At 42.8% G+C, this 24,777-nt stretch overlaps 1 protein-coding gene across 1 annotated transcript in view; it reads left to right on the top strand.

The window, feature by feature from the left end:
• TMEM132C (transmembrane protein 132C) overlaps positions 1–24,777 on the top strand; it is a 921,872-nt gene that overhangs the window by 293,468 nt on the left and 603,627 nt on the right. Inside the window, exon 2 of the mRNA XM_073627978.1 lies at positions 23,825–24,704. Coding sequence (XP_073484079.1) covers positions 23,825–24,704 — 880 coding nt within the window. The remainder of the gene's footprint in view (positions 1–23,824; positions 24,705–24,777) is intronic.

Below are 24,777 nucleotides of genomic sequence, written 5' to 3' on the forward strand. Positions count from 1 at the left end.
TGGAGAGGGATGGCCTGGGTTCAGTCTGGCTTGCCAGAAAGTGCAGCCTGTCGTAGTACAACATCCTGGGGACATAGATGTCATCTGCTGCTCTGGATCTCTGTGAATCCAGGACCTTCTTGCGCTCCCTTAGATATGTGCTCCTCAGGCCACCAATTAATATCTTTAAATAGGTGATGTCTGCCGTGGGGATCACCTGCGTCACAATTTCACACAATTGCTCCAGTGCTGCCTTCCTCTTTGCTTGGTTCTTGAAATGGGGGTGTTTAATCTCCCACAGACAGGGCAGCTCCCGTAACATATCTAGGAATACTGACATGAAGTCATTATCTTTGAGTAGCATATCCATGTTCACTGCAAGACACAACACAAGACAAAGCCTAATGTCAGACAAAACTCTCCTAATCTTGTTACAATATAGGCCTCAATCTAGAAGCAGTTTAGGCACAAGTTTGTCTCTTACCTTCGTTCTTACGATCGGCGCGTCCAATGCTCCTTCCTCCGCTCACAGATCGTACCTAATACGCACGCGTGTTACGCTTTATACACACTGCGCATTACTTGTAACTCCGCCCGCCCCTGACGTTCTTTCTAGTCTATTCCCCGCCCCTTTTCGTTCGGCGCAGTGGGTGAAGAGCATGATGGCGGAGTTCGAGCAGGTGTGTGCTAATTATAGCAACGAGGAGGAGGAAAGCCCGGATCCAGGCACGTCCCGATCCAGAAGGAGACGTTTTAAGGCCACAAATATGTCCTTTGGGGAGATGTTGGAGATGGTCGACATCATGAGGAAGTCCAACTATGACGGAAAGTATGGGCCTTACCCCCACCCCAACATCAGAAAGGCCAAAATCATTGCTAAAGTGGTCAAAAGCCTTCACAGGAATTTCGGGGTACAAAGATCTAAAGATCAGCTCAGGAAGCGGTGGTCGGACCTGAAGCTGAGAGAGCCAGAGCAGTACCGAAAGATCCGGAGAGTGCTGCAAAAAAGTAAGTAGTTGTGCTGTGTTCCTATTCTTTCTGTCTTTATTACGTTCGTGCTGCTCCATATGCTTTTATTAATTGTAACATTTAAAAGGGCAACTTTAATGTTCATGGGCCCATTATTCGTTCGTATCAAACATTTTTCTTTCAGGCCCCTAGAACACCATTGTTTAGGCCATATGCATTTTCCCACATTTTTTTTGGGCCTACTTGGATGCCAAATATTTGTTTGTGTAGATGGGTTTGTTACTAGAATGAAATGCCAACTAGATTGTGTGTAAGGAGAGGACACTGAGCAGCTGTTTTCACATCTGGACACTGGAGCACTAGTGTGGGACACAAGAACACCCTTTTTATTAGGGGGGGCACACAGGTGCTCCAGTGTATACTATAGGGGGGTCTCCATCTGTGAAGCTTGTACTAAACAGGTAAAGTATTGCAGCTTGACAAAGGGCAATAAAAAAAATACATCTTGGAACTCGGCTAAAATAGACAATTGTACCCCACTTCCAAGCAATGTTTCCTATTTCTAGTTCTGCCATCAAATATCTGTGTGCTAATTATACCATTTTTGTTTTACATAGGGGAGAAAAGATTCAGAGGACACCACTCATCTGAGGAGACCACAGACCCCCCACCTATGGAAGAAGGTGAAATACCCCCAAGCGAAGAAGAGCAGGAGGAAGAAGAAGACGTGGTGGAGATTGGCACCACAACAGGTGAGTGTCTGCGACCACAGGCTCAGGTAAGAGATGGATGCTGGCAGATTTTTGAGACCTTTTTTTTTTTATTTATCTCTTTTTAGGTGATCGTGAGGTTGTGGATCCCGAACGCTTTACTTCTGAAAGTGCCCAGATCCTGATCGGGGAGATCATGGGGTGTAATGCCGAACTGCAAAACATCCAGCAAAAAATCCATGATGTTATTAAAAAAAATAATAACATCATTGATGTTTTGGGGTGAATTTAAACCCCACAAAATCACTTTTTGTATTGTGGTCCAATCTTTTATATTTTTTGGCAATGTTTTGAAAAGCCAAATTTGGAGGATGCACACAGTGTGCCAACATGTGCTATCTGCCATCACGGGAGATCAATGGACGCATTTTGGGGGTGCAACCCCTTCCTCAATTATAAAGTAGCATTGAGGAAGGGCTTGCTCCCCCAAAACACGTCCCTTGATCCCCCCTGATGGCAGATAGCACATGTTGACATTGGGAAATTTGTGTGCATCTTCCAAATTTGGCTTTTCCAGGGGTGATTTCCCCCCATCTGAACGCTATATCAAACCCAGTTCCTAAATACTGATGTCTGATATAGCCTTCAGGTTTTACCTAATGTGAACTTTGTAAGTTCAAGTTTTTTTGGCTTTCTTGTTGGTTTTACACAGGCCTGTTTTATCTGAAATGGACATTTCGTTTTTTGATAATGCTACTGCAAAAATTGTTATACAACAAACATGTTGGTTTGTTTTAAAAACCTTTGGTAAATGCACATGTGATTGTGCAGGTATTAAAAAGTGGCTTACTCAAGAATGTGTGGATTATTGTCTCAACACTACAACACTTTTGGGGTGATGTAATAGCTGTTTGATGCAAAAGTGGGGGTTATTTCCTAAGGGCAAATCCTCTTTGCACTACAAGTGCAGTTTCAGTGCAGTTGCAAGTGCACTTGTAGTGAAATGTGTTTTTGCATTTAGGAAATAACAGCCAACAGTGCTTTGTATAAGGTTACCGAATCACGACATTTTCTCAACTCAAAACATTTCTGTCAGGGTCAGGTAAAACAAACACAAGCAGTAAATGTCCACAAAGATTTTCTTTTTTTTTTTTATTTGAAAAAGGCTTCACATATTGTCTGGCATATTGATAGCCCCCCTACCCGCAAAGAACTCCAGGTAGCGTAACCGGACATCACGGGCACTCAGGGAGGGCAAGCCAGGACGCCCACTTTCAAGCGCCGTCAGTGTGGTTTGATGTAGGATTCCGGCCTCAGACTCAACTGAGCCAGCATAGTTGGCCGAATGTTTCCGTAAAAAATTATGGAGAACACAGCACGCAAGTATTATATGGTTCAGTTTATACTCCGCCATATGGATAGGTGTCAGAAATAGGCGGAACCGGCTGGCCAGGATTCCAAATGTGTTCTCCACCACTCTTCAGGCTCTGGCCAGCCGGTAATTAAAAACCCTCTGTTCCGGGGTGAGGGTCCTCATTGGGAATGGCCGCATCAGGTGGTCCCCCAGCGCAAATGCTTCATCAGCAACGAACACAAATGGGAGTCCTTCCACATTGTCCTCTGGAGCTGGCAAGTCCAAGCTGCCATTCTGGAGACGCCTGTAGAACTCCGTCTGGGCGATGACTCCACCATCGGACATCCGGCCATTCTTCCCCACGTCCACATACAAGAAGTCGTAATTAGCCGACACCACCGCCAACATCACTATACTATTAAACCCCTTGTAATTATAATAGTACGACCCCGAGTTGGGTGGTGGGACGATGTGGACGTGTTTCCCATCAATTGCCCCTCCGCAGTTAGGAAAGTCCCACCGCTGGGCAAAGTGGGAGGCCACAGTCTGCCATTCCTGTGGCGTGGAAGGAAACTGTTGAGGAAAAAAACAATAAACATTACTATTTTTACTCTGAAACATGGCAAGCAGATTAGACACAAACATTATGGGGCAACCTCCAGATAGCATTTATTAAGGGGAATTTAACAAGGCCAAAGTATAAGGTACACCTATCATATTCCCCCTCCCCCCCTCTCATGGGCCATTTCTAACATTATGGGGTGTGTGGAAATCTTGGACAGGTAACCCTCTTCACTTCATTGAGAGATGAATGCCTAAATAATGGGTATTACTTGGAACAGCCCCTCCTTAGTTACACTATTGGCAGCCCACTGGACAGGTAAGAAGTGTCAGAATACAAAGATATAAATACACATTGTACACATTTGAGGACATTTGGACATTCTGCTAGTACCTATCAAGATAATAATAGGATACAAAAGCTTTAAACATTACCATTGGAAAGTATACAGGCAGGCCCTTGCACTACATGCTTTGTGGAATTCATCCATACATCTGACCAGTAAAGAGGTGGGTATAGTGTGTATGGGTTTGGCAAAGTCAGCAGATAGATGATTGAGGATAGATAGAGAATTGGGATCAGCTGACTTAGCAGTTGGGGGAGGGAGGGTTACTAAAAATTATTTGGGGACACCACAAAAAAAACCCTCTGGCACTCTGCCTGAATTTAAATCAAAAATAACATTTCCAAACATTTTAGGGGGTGTTTGGGGTAAAGCACTACTATGGAGCTGATAAAATACATTGTTAAGTGACTACATGAGGTGAATATAGGGCAGGAGACACCATGCTGGGGAGGTTATTGAAGGGCAAATATGTATGAAGGACATAAAATAATAATTACATAAAAATCCAGCATGCATGAGGACAAAGGGGACATTCACAGCATATTACAATCATGGTAATTAGGGAATGAGGAAAGAAATACAATATATTATCAACCATTCAATACAATAAAATGTGATATTAAAGGATAAAAATCTTACCTTCATATACTCCTTCTGCAGGACCTGTATGATGGCAGAACAGTCTCTGGGATAATGATCCCCAGAGCCTGGGGGGAGATGCCTGTCAAGAACTTCAAGTCCTGCAGACTTCTCCCTGTGGCCAAATACCGCAAGGTAGCGACCAACCTCTGCTCCGGAGTGATGGCTTGCCTCATACAGGTATCCTGCCTGCTGATATAGGGGGTCAGCGAAGCCAACAAACGGTGAAACACAGGGTCCGTCATCCTGAGAAAGTTCCTGAAATCATCAGGATTATTCTCACGGATCTCACGGAGCAAAGGCATATGAGAGAACTGGTCACGCTGAAGCAACCAATTCTTGGTCCATGAACTCCTCCCCACCCTGTTCATGGACTGGACTTGTGTCAAGGTCAGGACCCCAACACCAAGCCCCCGCACAGCACGAACTCTACGAGGAGTACGCATACGAAACATGGCTAGAAAACGGTCGGCTGCTCAGAACGAAGTAACAGAACGCACTGAAGAACAGCAAGGCCTGTGAAGAGCGACCTGAAAAAAAGCAACGAGCAGGCAAGATCACACAGAAAACTCCGATACGAACTGACTGCACGCACTGAAGAGCAGATACAAACCCACAAGCACAAACTGAATGGCAGAAAACGATCTGAAAGCCACGAGTCTGAAAAAGCGCGAATCGTCTCTCACCAAACTTTTACTAACACGAGATTAGCAAAAGGAGCCCAAAGGGTGCCGCGCTTGGTTCTGAACCGGCCTTTTCTAGTCTCGTCGTACGTGGTGTACGTGACCGCGTGGTTGGCGATCGGAAATTTCGACAACTTTGTGCGACCGTGTGTAGGCAAAACAAGTTTGAGCCAACATCCGTCGGAAAAAAATCCTAGGATTTTGTTGTCGGAATGTCCGAACAAAGTCCGACCGTGTGTACGCCCTATTAGAGTGTACTATTTCAAAGAAAAATACACAAAATCTGTCCAGTCTCAATGCACACTATGTAAGAAGCTTTTGTAGGATGTAGTTTCAGAGGGAAAAAATAGACAGGTTTTATTCTAGATTCTAGACATTATTCAGGAAAATACTACATTATGGCCACTATAGGAGCTGACCGTCATAGGAAATATGCATATTAGGCAAATTACTAGAATTATTCAAAATGGTTGTGCAAATGCTTACGACATTTGCACAGTGGATTTTTTTTTTAAATAGACCCAATGTTAGGAGATGTAATAGGCCACAGATTCAAAAAGAGACACCAGGTAGGTTTAAATGAAAAAATCAAAATTTGAGTGCACTATTTCACAGAAAAAAAATCCACAAAAACTGTCACACTATGTAAGAAGCTTTTGTAGGAGGTAATTTCAGAGTGAAAAAAACAGGCTTGTTATTTCTAAAATTATAAGTGTAGAAATAAATTACACATCCAAAATATGCAATTCCAGGATACTGTGTCACTGACGCTGACTGTCAGAATTGTACTTTTATGTAACACCATATATAGCCTAAAGGTATCTCAGAAACATGACACAGAAGGAAATTGAGTTTTTCACATCGTCCTTTTAAGACCCCCCTCTTGCTGTTTGGAATTTTTTTTTTGCATTGATACATGGCAGTGCCCAGCTCTCCGTGCCCTTTGTTTGACCATATCTTGCCCATTAGACTTGAAAATGGCCAGAATTGGTTTTCATGATTCACAGAATTTAGTGAGGTTCAAATTAAAGTCCACAATGGTCGAACTTTTCTAGGAGTTTGAGAACATAACCCAGGTCAATTTGCTCATCCCCATTAGTTCAAACATTCTTTTGCAGTGTTGGAGCCCTTGCATTAGGTTTCCCCCTGTGACCCATGCACTTTGTGTGCATGCATCTAGTAGGGAAATTCATAGTGAGCCTCTTTGTAGGTCAGTTACACAATTATTCAGTATTTTTTTTATCACTATGGAAAAGTGTCAGTGCTGTATAACTTTGTAAAATAAATACAAAAAAATACCTGAGTACGAGTAATACCAGAGATTTAGCCCAAAGGAACCCTATTGATTAAAAAAGCTATTTTGTAAAAAAAAAACTGCAGGATAAACTGGTGCTCTATAAATGAATAATATCAAATTGAACCCACATTTACTGATTGGGATTGATTTACTAAAGGCAAATAGGCTGTTTCCTTTGCAGGGGAATTTTCCCTTAGCTTAGTGAATGTGGTGAAAATGCACGTTATAAAGAGTAGCAGATCATGTGCAAGGTAAATTAAAAAAAAAAACAGCATTTCTGCTTGCACACATTTGGATGATGGAAGTCAGTGGAACTTTACTTTAATAAGCAAAGGAATTTTCCTTTATTAAATCAACCCCATTATATCTTATATATATATATAGATAGATAGATAGATATATAGATATATCTATCTATCTATATATATATATATATATATATAGATATATATATATATATATATATCTATATATATATAGATAGATATATATAGATAGATATATATATATATAGATATCTATATATCTATATATAGATATCTATAGATATCTATATATATATCTATATATATATGCGTTGGTTGTATAAATCTCTAAAATGTATAGGGTTTTATTCTAGAAATTAAAATAAGTATGTATTACTTCACAGTAAAATTACACCAAAATTGTACAGGCTCGATGCACACCAAGTTTTGTGCTTTTGTGTGCTTGTGAACACTTGGCAAGTTTTGCTATGAACTAAAAATGAGCACAAGCTCCAGCCAGTGGTCCAACCTTGACACCCAATAGTAGATGTGGTCCTCACATTATATTTGCAGGTGCAGAACCTGCTTACTCCCTTTAGCTTTAGGCCTGCCAGACAGCATGAATACAGAGGATTGCTTCACCTATTTAGCAGCTATGGCAATATGGGGATTGATGACGTGATGCATAGGTGCACTTAACAATGTGGTGATTTGGTGCAATAAAATAAATAAAAATATTTCAGAAGCATTTCAGAAATGTGCTGCAAATACCTTCTTTGCCTGTGTCAGGAACAAGTTCATGCTGATAACCCAAAAATAAGAAGAAACCCAGGAAATATTATAATAAAATATACTATACTATACTATATACTAATTTTTTAGCCTACCTGAAAGTAAGTTAAGAATAAAATAAAAAAACTAGCTAAAAAACTCTGTAAAACAAAAAAACTAAAGGAGGGGCATAAGCTAAACAGCAAACAGTTGTTGCTTACACACACAAAAATAATCCTAAACATATTGTGTATCCCACCATGATGCAATTCAATGTAATGATGATGATGGTAATGTCGGTATAATACAGAACTGAGTTTACAAGTATGCCACATAATTTACACAGGGGAGTAAACGTATATTAGTAGGTACCATCATCCTGAATGTGAATACGGTCAGAAAATAGGGTTAAAAGAGGAATCAGAGCAAGGACCTCTCCAGTAACGTCCTGCCTCTTTTAATGAAAGAAAACGGACTGTTGCGGTACCATGAAGAAAAGACATTAATTTAAAAAGCATACATTTATTTCAAAACATAGTAAAAAGTCCTACAAGGGACATCAATTGAACATATTCATGATTTAGAAATACATTAACAATGATAATTGTTTTACAGCGTTGTTGATACTGGGTTGGTATAGCTAATGCCCACACAGATGCATGGACAAAAATTATATGGTGTAATACTTGCAGACGTGACCTCTACGTTTCGCGGTCACAGCCGCTTCTTCAGGAGGCGTCTGATAGTATATAATCTATGAAGATGAGAAACAATACAGTATCAACATGACAAAGTACATATATGATTTTGCAAAGAGATATACATGATTAATATTGGAGAACATATTTAAAATTTGAGATTTAGAATTTGCACTCACCAAACTATACCCATAAAGGTTCTCTGGAGCGATATTGTGAGACGCCCTTACGAGGCGTTCCCCCGGGGGCGAGCCAGGGAGGCACGTTAGGATAGTACTATTGTAAAGAATTCAAATAGGATATGGTTCTTTTAGAATCAATCAATTAGTGTGTCAAATTAAGAGGTCACCCAGGAGTGTCAAGGTGGGGGTGTGGTGACAAGGATGGTGACTGGAGGGGAAAAGAAAGGAGGGGGAAGGGGGGAAAAAAGGGGGGAAGGGGAGAAGAAAGGGGAGGAGGGAAGGGAGGGGGGGGGGAGGGGGGAAGAGGGGGGGAAAAAAGGGGGGAAAAAAAATTGGATAAGGGGGGAGGGAAAAGGCAACAAGGAAGGAAAAGAAGGGAGTGGAGGGGAAAAGGAGGGAGGGGAGGGAATAGGAAAAGGGGGGGAAAAAAGGGGGGGAAAAGGAGAGAAAACCGGGGAGAGGTATAAGAAGTGAGGAAAGAAAGAAGAAATGAAAAGAAGAAAAAGGAGGAAAGGAAAAGGGGAAGGGGGAAGGAGAGGGAAAGTGCAGGAAAACGCAAAAAGGGAGGGGAGGGGGAAAAAAGAGAAAGGAGGGGGGAAAAAAAGGGAAAAAAGTGAGGGGAGAGGGGGGAAAAAAAAAGGGGGAGAGAGGGAGAGAAAGAGGGGGAAAAAAGGATGGGATGGAAAAGGAATGAGGACAAGAAATGGAAAAAGAACAAGGTAGAGGGGAAAGGGTGTTAAGTACAGCAGGTATCCCTGTAAACCTAGTGAAAGAGTTGAGAAACACACAAGACTGACAAAGAGGAAGTTAATGGTGGTAAGAAAATTTTTTACCTGTCATTGTTTTTAATAAAGCCCAGATCCAAAAGCTGCTGGCACCCAGAATAGTGTGACTGGTATAGTCAGTGGTCAAAACACCACGTCCCTCCGTCACAGGGAAACACTATGGGGAGTAATACAGCCATAAAGGAAAATTTTAAAAGCTATAACATCAGGTGGTAAAGTGTTTTATATCTAGCAGGAGGGGGGGATACCACACAGAAGTAGTGGACATCCCCAACCTGCCTGGGGAATGTAAACTCGGTACTCACAGAGGTTTGAGGTGGTAACAGTGCGGTGCTGGGTGTCCGTCCGGAACAGTGGGCAGCTGGATCTGGGCATCTTAAATGCCTCCAACCCGGAAGTTCAACGGCGAAGAAGGTCGCCGCATATGCTTCCGGGTCCGATCCTCCACTGTTGCGCAGGCGCGGGCAGTCCGCTCAGCGCAGGCGCACAGCTCAACATCGGCCAGTGCCTAAGCATTGGTCGAAACGAAGCGGCAGCTGAGCTCAAAATAGCCCAGCTCACCGCCGGAGGAGCGCAAGCCCGCCACAAGGGGAGAATAAACTCCTCACATCCCCACAGAGTGGAATGGCGGTGTGCAATAGGGTAATAAGTAAAATACATAGAGTATTACAAAAGGATGAACCGGGAGGGGAAAAAACGATGCATAGTCTCCAGCGGCGGGGGCACCCGTGGCTGCAGAGACATGCATCGCTACCCCATCCGGGCAGATAAACAGAAGTTGCCATCTAAATATACATGGCTTTAATTAATAAAGCAAATGGTCTACTGGAATATTAGAGTCAGCCACAAAAGAAGAAGGAAAAAGAAAAAGGAAAAAAGCATTAAATGATATTGAATTTATTAATATAGTGACAGTACTATATGTAAAGAGTCCACTAGTATATAGTCCTAGGAAGAACCTGAAGTCTAATAAAATCCAAAAAGTTTTACTGAGTATGATATTTAGAATATTGTTGGTTTTTATTATTTTTATTTATTATTTTTGAATTTTTGAATTTTGTTGAGATCATTTATGTATAAATGTATAGTTGTTAGATCATGGCAGGGAATGGGGGACCAAACCTGGCATAATTATTCCAGAAAGTATTTGTATGAATGTGTCTCATTTATACCCGGAGGGACACATGCATTAAGTCGCTCAATCCACAAGGATTCACGTCTTAAGATTTCGCGGTCCCAATTGCCCCCGCGAGGGTCTTGAGGGACAACATCTAATACAATAAACCGGATATAATCCAGATTAAAGCGGTGATAAATGCCAATATGGCGACCCACGGTGGTAAGTTTACCATTCGTGGATGCGTAAAGGTGATCCCCCAGTCTCTGCCGTAGCTCTCTAATTGTCTTCCCCACATAGAAAGCGCTGCACGCGCAAGTCATGAGATAAATGACTCCACGTGTACCACAATGGGCCGAATGTTTGGGGAAAAACATTTCGCCATTGGGAAGTAGAAAATGTTGTCCCTCTTGAATCCAGGGGCAATGTGGACAGTTGCCACATTTATATGTGCCCCTGGGTTCTGACGGACCAGGGGAAGGAATCCTGTAATGGCTATGTGTTAATCTATCCCTTAGGGAAGTAGCCCTCTTGAAGACCAGATCAGGGGTAGATTTAATGTATTTTTTGAGGATATGGTGATCAGTTAAAATATGCCAATGGTTTGACAATATTTTTCGTAATTGTTGGTGGTGAGTAGAAAATTTAGTAATAATCTTGGTCATGTAAGGTTGTTTAGGACGTGGGGGGCCATATAGTAATGTTTGTCGGTCTAAGGCTAGGGCCTTGTTGAAAGCCTTTCTCAGCACGGTACGTTTATAGCCTCTCGCCAACAATCGTGTGCGGAGAGCATTGGCCTGTTTGTGGAAATCCCCGTCCTCTGTGCAGTTCCTTCTCAGTCTGAGATATTGAGCAAAAGGAATACTGCGAACCAGAGGACGGGGATGGAGACTGGAAGCATGCAACAAAGTGTTGCCAGCAGTGGGTTTGCGATAAAGGTCAGTGGTTAAACGACCAGTAGAATCCTTAGTAATTAAGACATCTAGAAATGGAATGCTTAATCTATCATAAGAAAAAGTGAAATGGAGATTGAAAGAATTGACATTTAACTCTGCAATGAATGTCTGTAAAAGTTGCTCAGTGCCCGTCCAGATGACCAAGAGGTCATCAATGAATCTATACCATCCTAGGATGTGATCCATGAATGGTTCCAAAAGGTCGTCACTGAAAACCATTCGTTCCCAGCCACCAAGGTATAAATTCGCGTATGAAGGGGCACAGGACGTGCCCATGGCGACGCCTTGGATCTGAAGGTACAATTGGTCCATATATATAAAATAGTTCTTGGTCAAAATGAATTCTAGAAGTTTTAGAATAAACGTATTGGTGGGCCAGGTGTGGTGGTCCTGTTCCATCAGAAAGGAGCCAGCCATCCGGACGCCCTGCTCGTGGGGGATGCTCGAATATAGAGCCTCCACATCGATGGCCACGAGGAGGGCGTCCGGAGGGATCTGGATCCCCTCGATGTGTTTCAACAGGTCAGTTGTGTCCCTGATGTAAGAAGGTAATCTCATGACATGGGGTAAAAGGAAGGTATCCACCAATTTGCTGGCATTTTCCGTTAAGGAACCCTTCCCAGAGACGATAGGTCGACCTGGAGGTGCACAGAGATCTTTATGGGTTTTTGGTAAAGCATAAAATGTAGGAATACGTGGGTATTGTACATTAATGAATTTATATGTATCATCATCGATGAGGCCCTCAAGGAAGGCCCCACCGATGAGTCCCCTCAACTCATCAATGGTTTGTTGAATGAAATGACTTTCGATAGGTAAATACCAGTTAGGGTTGGAGAGAATATTAAGGCACATGGTCTGATATTGGTGATGAGTCATCAACACCAGGTTGCCACCTTTATCAGATTGCTTTATGACTAAATTGGTGTTTTTTTGTAATTTGGTAACTGCTCTAAATTGTTGTCGGGTCAGATTAGAGGGTAATGTTTGCCATCGTGCTTTTTTGAGGGAAGAAATGCATTCATGCAAAAAGGCCCATATAGGAGGGCAGGTCATTAAATCAGGAAAAGCTTTGGACTTTATTGTTAGGGGAGTTTTGGGAATAGAATGTTGGGGTTGAGAAGTACTAATCATTTGACGAGCAGAGGAGGAGTCGGAATTACCATCTACGGGGTCCGACTCGACCTCACCTTCGTCAAGAAGTAGCATGAGGTCTCTTAGTGCTCTGGACTCCGCTATCGTGAAATTTTTGGTCCTTTCCGCTAGTTCCTTTTCCAAGTTGGCGCGTTTACGGTCCGGGTCAAACATATAATTGAAAGTCAATTTACGGGCAAATAAGTAAAGATCTTTGATTGTCTCATAAATATCGATTGGCTCCGAGGGACAAAAACCTAGGCCCAAATAAAGGACCTGTTCCTCCTCCGGAGTCAATCGATAAGATGAAAGATTTATGATATTTAGGAAGTGAGATTCATTGTCATTGGTGAGGGTGGTTATTCGTGAGACGTGCTTGGGGTTGTGGTTCTCTGCACGAACATGTCCAGACTCCCTTGTTTGAAGGGCTCCGGACCTGGTTGTGCTAAAAAACCGGGCTGTGATAGGAGTGTTTGAATATTCGGTTGTAAAAGTTTAGGGATAATGTTGTGTAAAGTAGGGTGGAAAGGACCCATAGAGGAGGTCTGTCCACCTGGTCTAGGTGTTTGTGGTGTTTTTATTGCTTTACCATGTGGTTTTCCTTTTTTAGGGTGTTTAGTGGTTGGGTTATCTCCAGTGAGAGACCTCTTGCGAGGGGCACCTGGTGCTCGTGATAAAGTGGGGCGGGTGGTGATCTGTGAAGATACAGAAGATATCGATGAATCCGATTCCGTATAATCTGTTGCTATTGGGGCTGAAGATTGTCGATTTTGACGTTTATGTTTATAGGAGGATGATTTCCCAGACCATTTGTATGCATAACCCTCCGTAAATGCCAATTTATCCTGGGAAAATTTTCTTTGTTTTTTAGTGATAATGTCTTTATTGAGACCTTCAATTTTGTCTCGTATTTCCTTCCATTTATTAGTGAAGGAACCTGACTCTTGAATATTAGGAAACTGATTAAGGAGTCTGTCGATCTCCACATCAAGGGAAATCATGTCAGAGCGGTACTGAGTAGTCAGCTTTGACATGAGTTCAATGCTACAATCAGTTAACGTATTTTCCCAGGATTTTTTGAAATCCGCAGAGGGATCTTTAATAGTAGGAAATAGTTGGATGCGGAGTCCGAGGGGACAAACTTTTTCAGTGATGTATAGTTCAAAATACTGGATGTGCCAGTGTAGATGGGATTTTTTCTTGAGGAGATTAAACAGTCTGTCTAGGAACGTTTTGGTTTCGTCCTCTAGCTGTTGATTGGCTAAACACCCAGCCTGTATGGAGGACATAAAATCCCCCCAGGCAGTGCCCAAAACATCCATAACCAAGAATGTACAAACCAACAGAGAAGAACCTGGACCATAGACAAGAGAGACTCAAAACACAAAAAATAGAAAAGCGGCTGCTACAAAACCAGAAGTAACTATAAATTAGAGGCATAGAGTCAATTTAAATAAGTGGCATAAGGGAGGGAAGGGCCATAGGGCCAGTAGGGGAAAAAATGTGGATCCAAAGATCCGGGTGTGTTGTCCACCCACTATTTTAGAGTTTACAAGTATGCCACATAATTTACACAGGGGAGTAAACGTATATTAGTAGGTACCATCATCCTGAATGTGAATACGGTCAGAAAATAGGGTTAAAAGAGGAATCAGAGCAAGGACCTCTCCAGTAACGTCCTGCCTCTTTTAATGAAAGAAAACGGACTGTTGCGGTACCATGAAGAAAAGACATTAATTTAAAAAGCATACATTTATTTCAAAACATAGTAAAAAGTCCTACAAGGGACATCAATTGAACATATTCATGATTTAGAAATACATTAACAATGATAATTGTTTTACAGCGTTGTTGATACTGGGTTGGTATAGCTAATGCCCACACAGATGCATGGACAAAAATTATATGGTGTAATACTTGCAGACGTGACCTAAGGGATAGATTAACACATAGCCATTACAGGATTCCTTCCCCTGGTCCGTCAGAACCCAGGGGCACATATAAATGTGGCAACTGTCCACATTGCCCCTGGATTCAAGAGGGACAACATTTTCTACTTCCCAATGGCGAAATGTTTTTCCCCAAACATTCGGCCCATTGTGGTACACGTGGAGTCATTTATCTCATGACTTGCGCGTGCAGCGCTTTCTATGTGGGGAAGACAATTAGAGAGCTACGGCAGAGACTGGGGGATCACCTTTACGCATCCACGAATGGTAAACTTACCACCGTGGGTCGCCATATTGGCATTTATCACCGCTTTAATCTGGATTATATCCGGTTTATTGTATTAGATGTTGTCCCTCAAGACCCTCGCGGGGGCAATTGGGACCGCGAAATCTTAAGACGTGAATCCTTGTGGATTGAGCGACTTAATGCATGTGTCCCTCCGGGTATAAATGAGACACATTCATACAAATACTTTCTGGAATAATTATGCCAGGTTTGGTCCCCCATTCCCTGCCATGATCTAACAACTATACATTTATACATAAATGATCTCAACAAAATTCAAAAATTCAAAAATAATAAATAAAAATAATAAAAACCAACAATATTCTAAATATCATACTCAGTAAAACTTTTTGGATTTTATTAGACTTCAGGTTCTTCCTAGGACTATATACTAGTGGACTCTTTACATATAGTACTGTCACTATATTAATAAATTCAATATCATTTAATGCTTTTTTCCTTTTTCTTTTTCCTTCTTCTTTTGTGGCTGACTCTAATATTCCAGTAGACCATTTGCTTTATTAATTAAAGCCATGTATATTTAGATGGCAACTTCTGTTTATCTGCCCGGATGGGGTAGCGATGCATGTCTCTGCAGCCACGGGTGCCCCCGCCGCTGGAGACTATGCATCGTTTTTTCCCCTCCCGGTTCATCCTTTTGTAATACTCTATGTATTTTACTTATTACCCTATTGCACACCGCCATTCCACTCTGTGGGGATGTGAGGAGTTTATTCTCCCCTTGTGGCGGGCTTGCGCTCCTCCGGCGGTGAGCTGGGCTATTTTGAGCTCAGCTGCCGCTTCGTTTCGACCAATGCTTAGGCACTGGCCGATGTTGAGCTGTGCGCCTGCGCTGGGCGGACTGCCCGCGCCTGCGCAACAGTGGAGGATCGGACCCGGAAGCATATGCGGCGACCTTCTTCGCCGTTGAACTTCCGGGTTGGAGGCATTTAAGATGCCCAGATCCAGCTGCCCACTGTTCCGGACGGACACCCAGCACCGCACTGTTACCACCTCAAACCTCTGTGAGTACCGAGTTTACATTCCCCAGGCAGGTTGGGGATGTCCACTACTTCTGTGTGGTATCCCCCCCCTCCTGCTAGATATAAAACACTTTACCACCTGATGTTATAGCTTTTAAAATTTTCCTTTATGGCTGTATTACTCCCCATAGTGTTTCCCTGTGACGGAGGGACGTGGTGTTTTGACCACTGACTATACCAGTCACACTATTCTGGGTGCCAGCAGCTTTTGGATCTGGGCTTTATTAAAAACAATGACAGGTAAAAAATTTTCTTACCACCATTAACTTCCTCTTTGTCAGTCTTGTGTGTTTCTCAACTCTTTCACTAGGTTTACAGGGATACCTGCTGTACTTAACACCCTTTCCCCTCTACCTTGTTCTTTTTCCATTTCTTGTCCTCATTCCTTTTCCATCCCATCCTTTTTTCCCCCTCTTTCTCTCCCTCTCTCCCCCTTTTTTTTTCCCCCCTCTCCCCTCACTTTTTTCCCTTTTTTTCCCCCCTCCTTTCTCTTTTTTCCCCCTCCCCTCCCTTTTTGCGTTTTCCTGCACTTTCCCTCTCCTTCCCCCTTCCCCTTTTCCTTTCCTCCTTTTTCTTCTTTTCATTTCTTCTTTCTTTCCTCACTTCTTATACCTCTCCCCGGTTTTCTCTCCTTTTCCCCCCCTTTTTTCCCCCCCTTTTCCTATTCCCTCCCCTCCCTCCTTTTCCCCTCCACTCCCTTCTTTTCCTTCCTTGTTGCCTTTTCCCTCCCCCCTTATCCAATTTTTTTCCCCCCTTTTTTCCCCCCCTCTTCCCCCCTCCCCCCCCCCTCCCTTCCCTCCTCCCCTTTCTTCTCCCCTTCCCCCCTTTTTTCCCCCCTTCCCCCTCCTTTCTTTTCCCCTCCAGTCACCATCCTTGTCACCACACCCCCACCTTGACACTCCTGGGTGACCTCTTAATTTGACACACTAATTGATTGATTCTAAAAGAACCATATCCTATTTGAATTCTTTACAATAGTACTATCCTAACGTGCCTCCCTGGCTCGCCCCCGGGGGAAGGCCTCGTAAGGGCGTCTCACAATATCGCTCCAGAGAACCTTTATGGGTATAGTTTGGTGAGTGCAAATTCTAAATCTCAAATTTTAAATATGTTCTCCAATATTAATCATGTATATCTCTTTGCAAAATCATATATGTACTTTGTCATGTTGATACTGTATTGTTTCTCATCTTCATAGATTATATACTATCAGACGCCTCCTGAAGAAGCGGCTGTGACCGCGAAACGTAGAGGTCACGTCTGCAAGTATTACACCATATAATTTTTGTCCATGCATCTGTGTGGGCATTAGCTATACCAACCCAGTATCAACAACGCTGTAAAACAATTATCATTGTTAATGTATTTCTAAATCATGAATATGTTCAATTGATGTCCCTTGTAGGACTTTTTACTATGTTTTGAAATAAATGTATGCTTTTTAAATTAATGTCTTTTCTTCATGGTACCGCAACAGTCCGTTTTCTTTCATTAAAAGAGGCAGGACGTTACTGGAGAGGTCCTTGCTCTGATTCCTCTTTTAACCCTATTTTCTGACCATAATACAGAACTGGGTATAGCAATTTTCAACAGCACTGTATAGTATAGCTGCAACTATCTCTCACTGCAAACACTCTTTTAGTTCTTCCTATTTGCTCCAAGTCTCTCCAATGCACACTGTGTATATGACTGACTATAATTACAGCACTTTTTAGCAACACTGTATAGTATAGCAGCAACTAACTCTCCCTGCAGACACTCTGTGGTGCTATTTACTGTAGGTCTCCTCAACACACACTGAGAAAATGCTGCTGAGAACACTGACTTTTATAGGGAGGGAGCTAGAACTTAAGAAACCTCACATTATTGGCCCTTCTAAGCCACCTTACCATAGTTCAGAGGCCAGGAAGTGCAATATTGGTAATTGTTTGCTATAGCAGTGAACGGCTGCATTACCTATAGGTACTGTAAATAGCACCTAAACATGCGTCGTTTATTGAGATATTTACTGTATACTGCACCAATGATGTCATCAACGCATGCGCCCGAAGAAAATGGGCGCCCGTGGTGTTTCTTCAGAAACGTGTGCCATGACCGGTGGCTCCCGTGCGCATGCACGGGAGTGACGTCACACGGCTTCGGCCAGACACACAGCCGGAGTCCGCAGCCCAGGAAGGAAGACGGACGAAGATGGATGCGGCTTCCAGTGGGGACGACGCGGGCTTCATTTGCAGATAAGTATCACATAATGTGCTAGTATGTGATGCATACTAGCACATGATGCCTTTGCAGGGAAGAAAAAAAATTCAACCAGAGTTTAATGGCTATATATGTTGTCTTCATTGACTATGTATGTTGATGGGTTTCAGCACCAATGTCTACAGACATGAACTCCTTTACTATCCGCATAAATTACAGTTGTAAAATAACAAAGCGATACACATCTCAGAACAAAAACTCATATTTCATTTAGTATTGGTAATTATGATAATCATTTTGTTTTTAAAACTTTTATTTTAAAGAATCTGGTACTAGATATTGGATGACTATTGGTTGTTGTATGACCCTAAATACTTCGTTTGGATTGGGCCAAAAAGAGACATCAGAAACCTAGTAGTTAGACATCCCAGCCACAGCACCTTGTATTTAACCACTTCAATACAGGGCTTTTATACACCCTTCCTTCCCAGACCAATTTTTAGCTTTCAGCGCTCTCACACTTTGAATGACAATTACTCAGTTATGCTACACTGTACCCAAACCAAATTTTTATCATTTTTTTCTCACAAACATAGCTTTCTTTTGGTGGTAATTAATTACTGCTGTTTTTTTTTATTTCTGCAATATAAGCGAAAAAAGAGAGACATTTTTGAAAAAAAACACTTTTTTTTTAGTTTCTATTGTAAAATTTTGCAAATAAGTAATTTTTCTTCATAAATTTGGGCCAAAATGTATACTGCTACATATCTTTAGTAAAAATAACCTAAATTAGTGTATATTATTTGGTCTCTGTGAAAGTTATAGAATCTACAAGCTATGGTGCAAATCATTGAAAAATGATCACATCTGATCACACCTGATGTACTGAAGGCCTATCTCATTTTTTGAGGCCCTAACAAGCCAGGAAAGTGCAAATATCCCCCAAATTACCCCTTTTTGGAAAGCAGACATTCCAAGGTATTTAGTAAGAGGCATGGTGAGTTTTTTGAAGTTGTAATTTTTTCCCACAATTCTTGGAATTTTTTATTTTTTTTTTTTGCACAAAATTGTCATAATAACAAGTTATTTCTCTCACACAGCACATGCATACTTGCAATGACACCCCAAAATACATTCTGCTACTCCTCCTGAGTATAGTGATACCACACGTGTGAGACTTTTACACAGCCTGGCCACATACAGAGGTCTAACATCCAACTAGCACCGTCAGGCGTTTTACAAGCATAAATTGCACATCTCATTTGATGACAACCTATCACACTTTTGAAGGCCCTGGAGCACCAGGTCAATGGACACGCCCTCAAAATGACCCCATTTTGGAAAGATAACACCCCAACGTATAATCTATGAGGCATAATGAGTCTTTTGAACGGTTCATTTTTTTCCAGTAGTTTTTGGAATATGTGGGTAAAAAATGTAAATGCATTTTTTTAATACAAAGTTGTCCATTTATAAGATATTTCCAACACATAGCATGTACATAGCAAAACTGACACCCCAAAATACATTCTGCTTCTCCTCCCGAGTATGGTGATACCACATGTGTGAGACTTTTACACAGCCTGGCCACATACAGAGGCCCAACATTGAAGTAGCACTGTCAGGCGTTTCTCAACCACCTATTACAGTTTTGAAGACTCTGGAGCATCAGGACAATGGAAACGCCCAAAAAATGACCCCATTTTGGAAAGCTAATACCCCAATGTATAATCTATGAGGCATAATGAGTCTTTTGAACGGTTCATTTTTTTCCAGAAGTTTTTGGAAACTGGAAAAAAAATGAAAACGCTTTTTTTTTTACACAAAGTTGTCCATTCATAAGATATCTCCAACACATAGCATGTACATAGCAAAAATGACACCCCAAAATACATTCTGCTACTCCTCCTGAGTATGGCGATACCAAATTTATGAGACTTTTACACAGCCTGGCCACATACAGAGGCCCAACATTGAAATAGCAGCTTCAGGCATTCTAGGAGCATAAATTACACATCTCATTTCTCAACCACCTATTACAATTTTGAAGGCCCTGGAGCACCAGGACAATGGAAACGCCCACAAAATGACCCCATTTTGGAAAGCTAACACCCCAACGTATAATCTATGAGGCATAGTTAGTCTTTTGAATGGTTCATTTTTTTCCCGAAGTTTTTGGAATATGTGGAAAAAAAATGAAAACGCATTTTTTTTATACAAAGTTGTCCATTTATAAGATATGTCCAACACACAGCATGTACATAGCAAAAAGGACACCCCAAAATACATTCTGCTACTCCTCCTGAGTATGGCGATACCACATGTGTGAGACTTTTACATAGTCTGGCCACATACAGAGGCCCAACATCCAAGTAGCACTGTCAGTTGTTCTAGGAGCATATATTAAACACAAATTCCTGCCAACCTATCACATTGTTGAAGGCCCTTCATATTTCTAACACATAGCACGTACTGTACATACCAATTACAAACCAAAATACATTCTGCTGAGTAAAGGGTAAAGAAAAGATTACCTGCGGTTTTACTAGTGCAGTGGTCCACAGAGAAGAGCATCGGTCCAGGCAGCAGGCAGGAACGTGGACAGCGACAGCAAAACAGGCAGCAGGCAGGAATAGTCAGTACAGGTAGAGATGTCAGCACAGCCAAAGCATTAGTCCAGATAGCAGGCAGGGATGTGGTCAGCAGCAGCAAAAGGATCAAAGGATGGTCCATGCAGCAGGCAGGAATACTGTCCATAGTTAGTACATGCAGCAGGCAGAGGTATGGTCAGCACAGCCAGAGTATTTGTCCAGGGAGCAGGCAGTACCATCAAGCTTAGGGCATCGGTCAGGAAAGAATGGGGACAGGGGTAGAGGCTTCTCCCACCCAAATCGCTTTGAAGCCTCAGGGCAACCAGACCCTGTTATGCGAACACAGAAAATCAAAAACTGGTTTTCTGAAGGGGGGGGGGCACTGTGAGTTGTCACTGAAATGCAAGAAGCGCATTATGATTTCATATCGGGACCTGGATATGGCTGATGAAAAAACTGGCATATGGTGGATGGGTTTGGTCGACCAATACTTATGAATTTCATTTTTCTTGTAATCCCCATGTTGAGGGTTAGGCCTAAAAACAATTTTAGCTCCACTACTGTTAGGGGTCTCCATTCAAAAGGGCGGGCATAGCTGGAGCTGGGGTTGGTTGCAATGAATTGTTGGGCAAAGAGATTAGTTTGGTCCACGATTCCTTGAATGAATTCGCCAGGGAAAAATAAATTAAAAAAATCCATTTGTAAAAAACCTGCAGTGTTGACCTGCACACCTGGCTGTGCTGTAAAAGGGGGGATCGTGGCTGACCCTGTGGTAGAAGGCAGCCACAATGGGTTTGCCAAGGAATCTGGAAGATGGGTTTGGGCCCTACTTCTTTGGCGTGCACTTGTGCTGGGCCTTTCCTCCTGGGGTCTAGCAGCGCTTGTACTGGGCCCCTCCTCCTGGGGTCTACCACCGCTGGCACTGCTGGTAGCTGCCTGGTATTCAGATCGTCGTCTTTTTGGACGGACTGCTTCCTCCTCTGATTCAGATCCTGATGTGCTGCCTTCGGGGGGCTCATATTCCAAACCAGAACCAGAATCTGAACTGAGCGGTGAGCGCTCCTTGTTGCTTTCATCGGTCAGACTCAGTATTTGGTATGCCTCTTCTGGGGTGTACACCTTTCTGGACATAGTGGCTGACTGGCTGTATGTACTCTGGTGGCAGGTACTCTGATGGCAGGTGGTGAGGTGGTGGGTACTCTGGTGGCAGGTGGTGAGGTGGCGGGTACTCTGATGAGGTGGCAGGTGGTGAGGTGGCAGGTACTCTAGTGGCAGGTACTCTGGTGGCCAGTGGTGAGGTGGCAGGTACTCTGGTGGCAAGTACTCTGGTGGTGAGGTGGCGGGTACTCTGGTGGCAGATGATGAGGTGGCGGGTACTCTGGTGGCAGGTGATGAGGTGGCGGGTACTCTGGTGGCAGATGATGAGGTGGCGGGTACTCTGGTGGCAGGGGATGAGGTGGCGGCTACTCTGGTGGCAGGGGATAAGGTGGCGGGTACTCTGGTGGCAGGTGGTGAGGTGGCGGGTACTCCTGATGGACAGGTACTCCTGATGGACAGGTACTCTAGATGACAGGCACTCTAGATGACAGGTACTCCTGATGACAGGTACTCTTTATTTAGGGGGGCAATCTGGGCACAGTAGTACATATGTAATAGGTAACTCACTGTTAGCTGATCTCTTCTCCTCACACTGGATCGGTGTGTGAGGAGAAGAGCCCAGCAACAGCAGTTACTCACAGTGTTTGTGTTTACATTAGTGACCAGCTGTGATTGGACACAGCCGGTCATGTAGTGAAGAGCTATGTCATTGGCTACAGTGATCGGGGCTGAACTGTATCCAGGGAAAAAGCCTCAGCCCCGATCACCGCTCTGCGTGCCACCGGAGGCACTAGGAGAGACGATACACGCCGCTTCCCAATGCCGCTCTGCAGTCTGACAGGTCGCCGCTCCACCGCCCGCCGCCGCCACTTCAATACCCCCATCGGGGAACGGCTGTGTCCCGAGGGACACAACGGTACCCCGATCGCCGCTCTGCGGGCCCCCGGGGGCCCGCAGTAGCAGCGGAAAGCCGAGGCCGTCATATGACGTCCACCCAGGATGGGAGATCCCATCTGTGGACGTCATTTGACTATGGCCGGGTATTGAAGTGGTTAAAGTAATATTCAAAACAGATTATGGGATAAACAGTTCAATCTCTGTATTTGCAGACGATACTAAGCTAAGCAGGGCAATAACTTCTCCGCAGGATGTGGAAATCTTGCAAAAAGACCTGAACAAATTAATGGGGTGGGCGACTACATGGCAAATGAGGATCAATGTAGAAAAATGTAAAATAATGCATTTGGGTGGCAAAAATATGAATGCAATCTATACACTGGGGGGAGAACCTCTGGGGGAATCTAGGATGGAAAAGGACCTGGGGGTCCTAGTGGATGATAGGCTCAGCAATGGCATGCAATGCCAAGCTGCTGCTAATAAAGCAAACAGAATATTGGCATGCATTAAAAGGGGGATCAACTGCAGAGATAAAACGATAATTCTCCCGCTCTACAAGACTCTGGTCCGCCCGCACCTGGAGTATGCTGTCCAGTTCTGGGCACCAGTCCTCAGGAGGGACGTACTGGAAATGGAGCGAGTACAAAGAAGGGCAACAAAGCTAATAAAGGGTCTGGAGGATCTTAGTTATGAGGAAAGGTTGCGAGCACTGAACTTATTTTCTCTGGAGAAGAGACGCTTGAGAGGGGATATGATTTCAATTTACAAATACTGTACTGGTGACCCCACAATAGGGATAAAACTTTTTCGCAGAAGAGAGTTTAATAAGACTCGTGGCCACTCATTACAATTAGAAGAAAAGAGGTTTAACCTTAAACTACGTAGAGGGTTCTTTACTGTAAGAGCGGCAAGGATGTGGAATTCCCTTCCACAGGCGGTGGTCTCAGCGGGGAGCATTGATAGCTTCAAGAAACTATTAGATAATCACCTGAATGACCGCAATATACAGGGATATGTAATGTAATACTGACACATAATCACACACATAGGTTGGACTTGATGGACTTGTGTCTTTTTTCAACCTCACCTACTATGTAACTATGTAACTATGTAACTATATTATTTGCTTTATCAGAGTACTGGTCAACTGATATGATGGGAGACTGAGGCTCTGCTAAATGCATATTTATTTATGACATTAATAAAATGCTCCATAAGGATGTACTTGTGCAATAGTAATTTGTAAATGTCATTCTTTTAGCACTTTGTATATGTTCTGCTGCTTTGTTTATTATTTTCCTTTTAGTTTTAATTTTGTTTTCTGTTTTTCATAGTTACACAGTCTAGAGGGGCCCTTGACAACTTCCAGAGGTTTTCAGCACCATCAACATATCTACCTGTAAACTATCGAATAACTACAGCAGAAACTGCCTTTCTCATGAAAGAAAACAACCAGGATTTTATGAGGAATTCTAGCTTGCAATCAAGGGTAGAGACTTTCTTCATTCATAAATCTCGAAGAACTCCAATACTGAATGCTAGCTATGGACCCTTCTTTGCTGAGCGGGATATTTCAGAAGACCTTCTGTTGTCCTCTCAGGTATTTGCATCCAACAAGTTTACCTTTAACTGGAAGCTAAAAACTTATCTAATCAATGATAAAGTATATCCCAACAAACCAAAAGTCCAAGTTCTATTCTATATTGCTGGCAGAGACTGGGATGATTATAGTGACACAGAAAGGCTTCCATGTCTAAAATTGTTTGCTTTTCGAGAAACCAGAGAGGCAAAGGGGAGCTGCAGGTTGCAAGGAATTCTTGGATTGTGTGTAGCAGAACTTGATTTCCAGCCCTCCTGGTTTACCTCAACCCCTGTTGTTACAGGTCGTAAGAGAAACCAAGAGCAGCCTGATGGTATTCCTGTGGAACTTTACTATAGCATACATTCAGAAGAAGCAGAGTGCACAGCTGAGGAAGCAAGGAAAGGAAATTCCATCCGCCCTGGTAGAGACCAAGGGGAAGACTCCCTTTCCCACCTACAGAGGATTACCACTATAACAATATATCGTAATCCAGAAAATTCTCAGCTTACAGAGCTCAGATTGGACAGCAATGTTGCTCTCTGGCTACCATCAAAGCCTACTAAACAAGGGGAAATCTTACATGTATACATCACAGTTGCTAACAATTCAACACTGGATCAGTTTACATTAAGGTATAGTATCTATAATTTCTATTAATATATAAAACACAAATCTGTTTGGTGGAAATGTTCATACAGTGCCATG

The sequence above is a fragment of the Aquarana catesbeiana genome, linkage group LG01, assembly GCF_042186555.1.
Source record: "Aquarana catesbeiana isolate 2022-GZ linkage group LG01, ASM4218655v1, whole genome shotgun sequence".
NCBI lineage: Eukaryota > Metazoa > Chordata > Amphibia > Anura > Ranidae > Aquarana > Aquarana catesbeiana.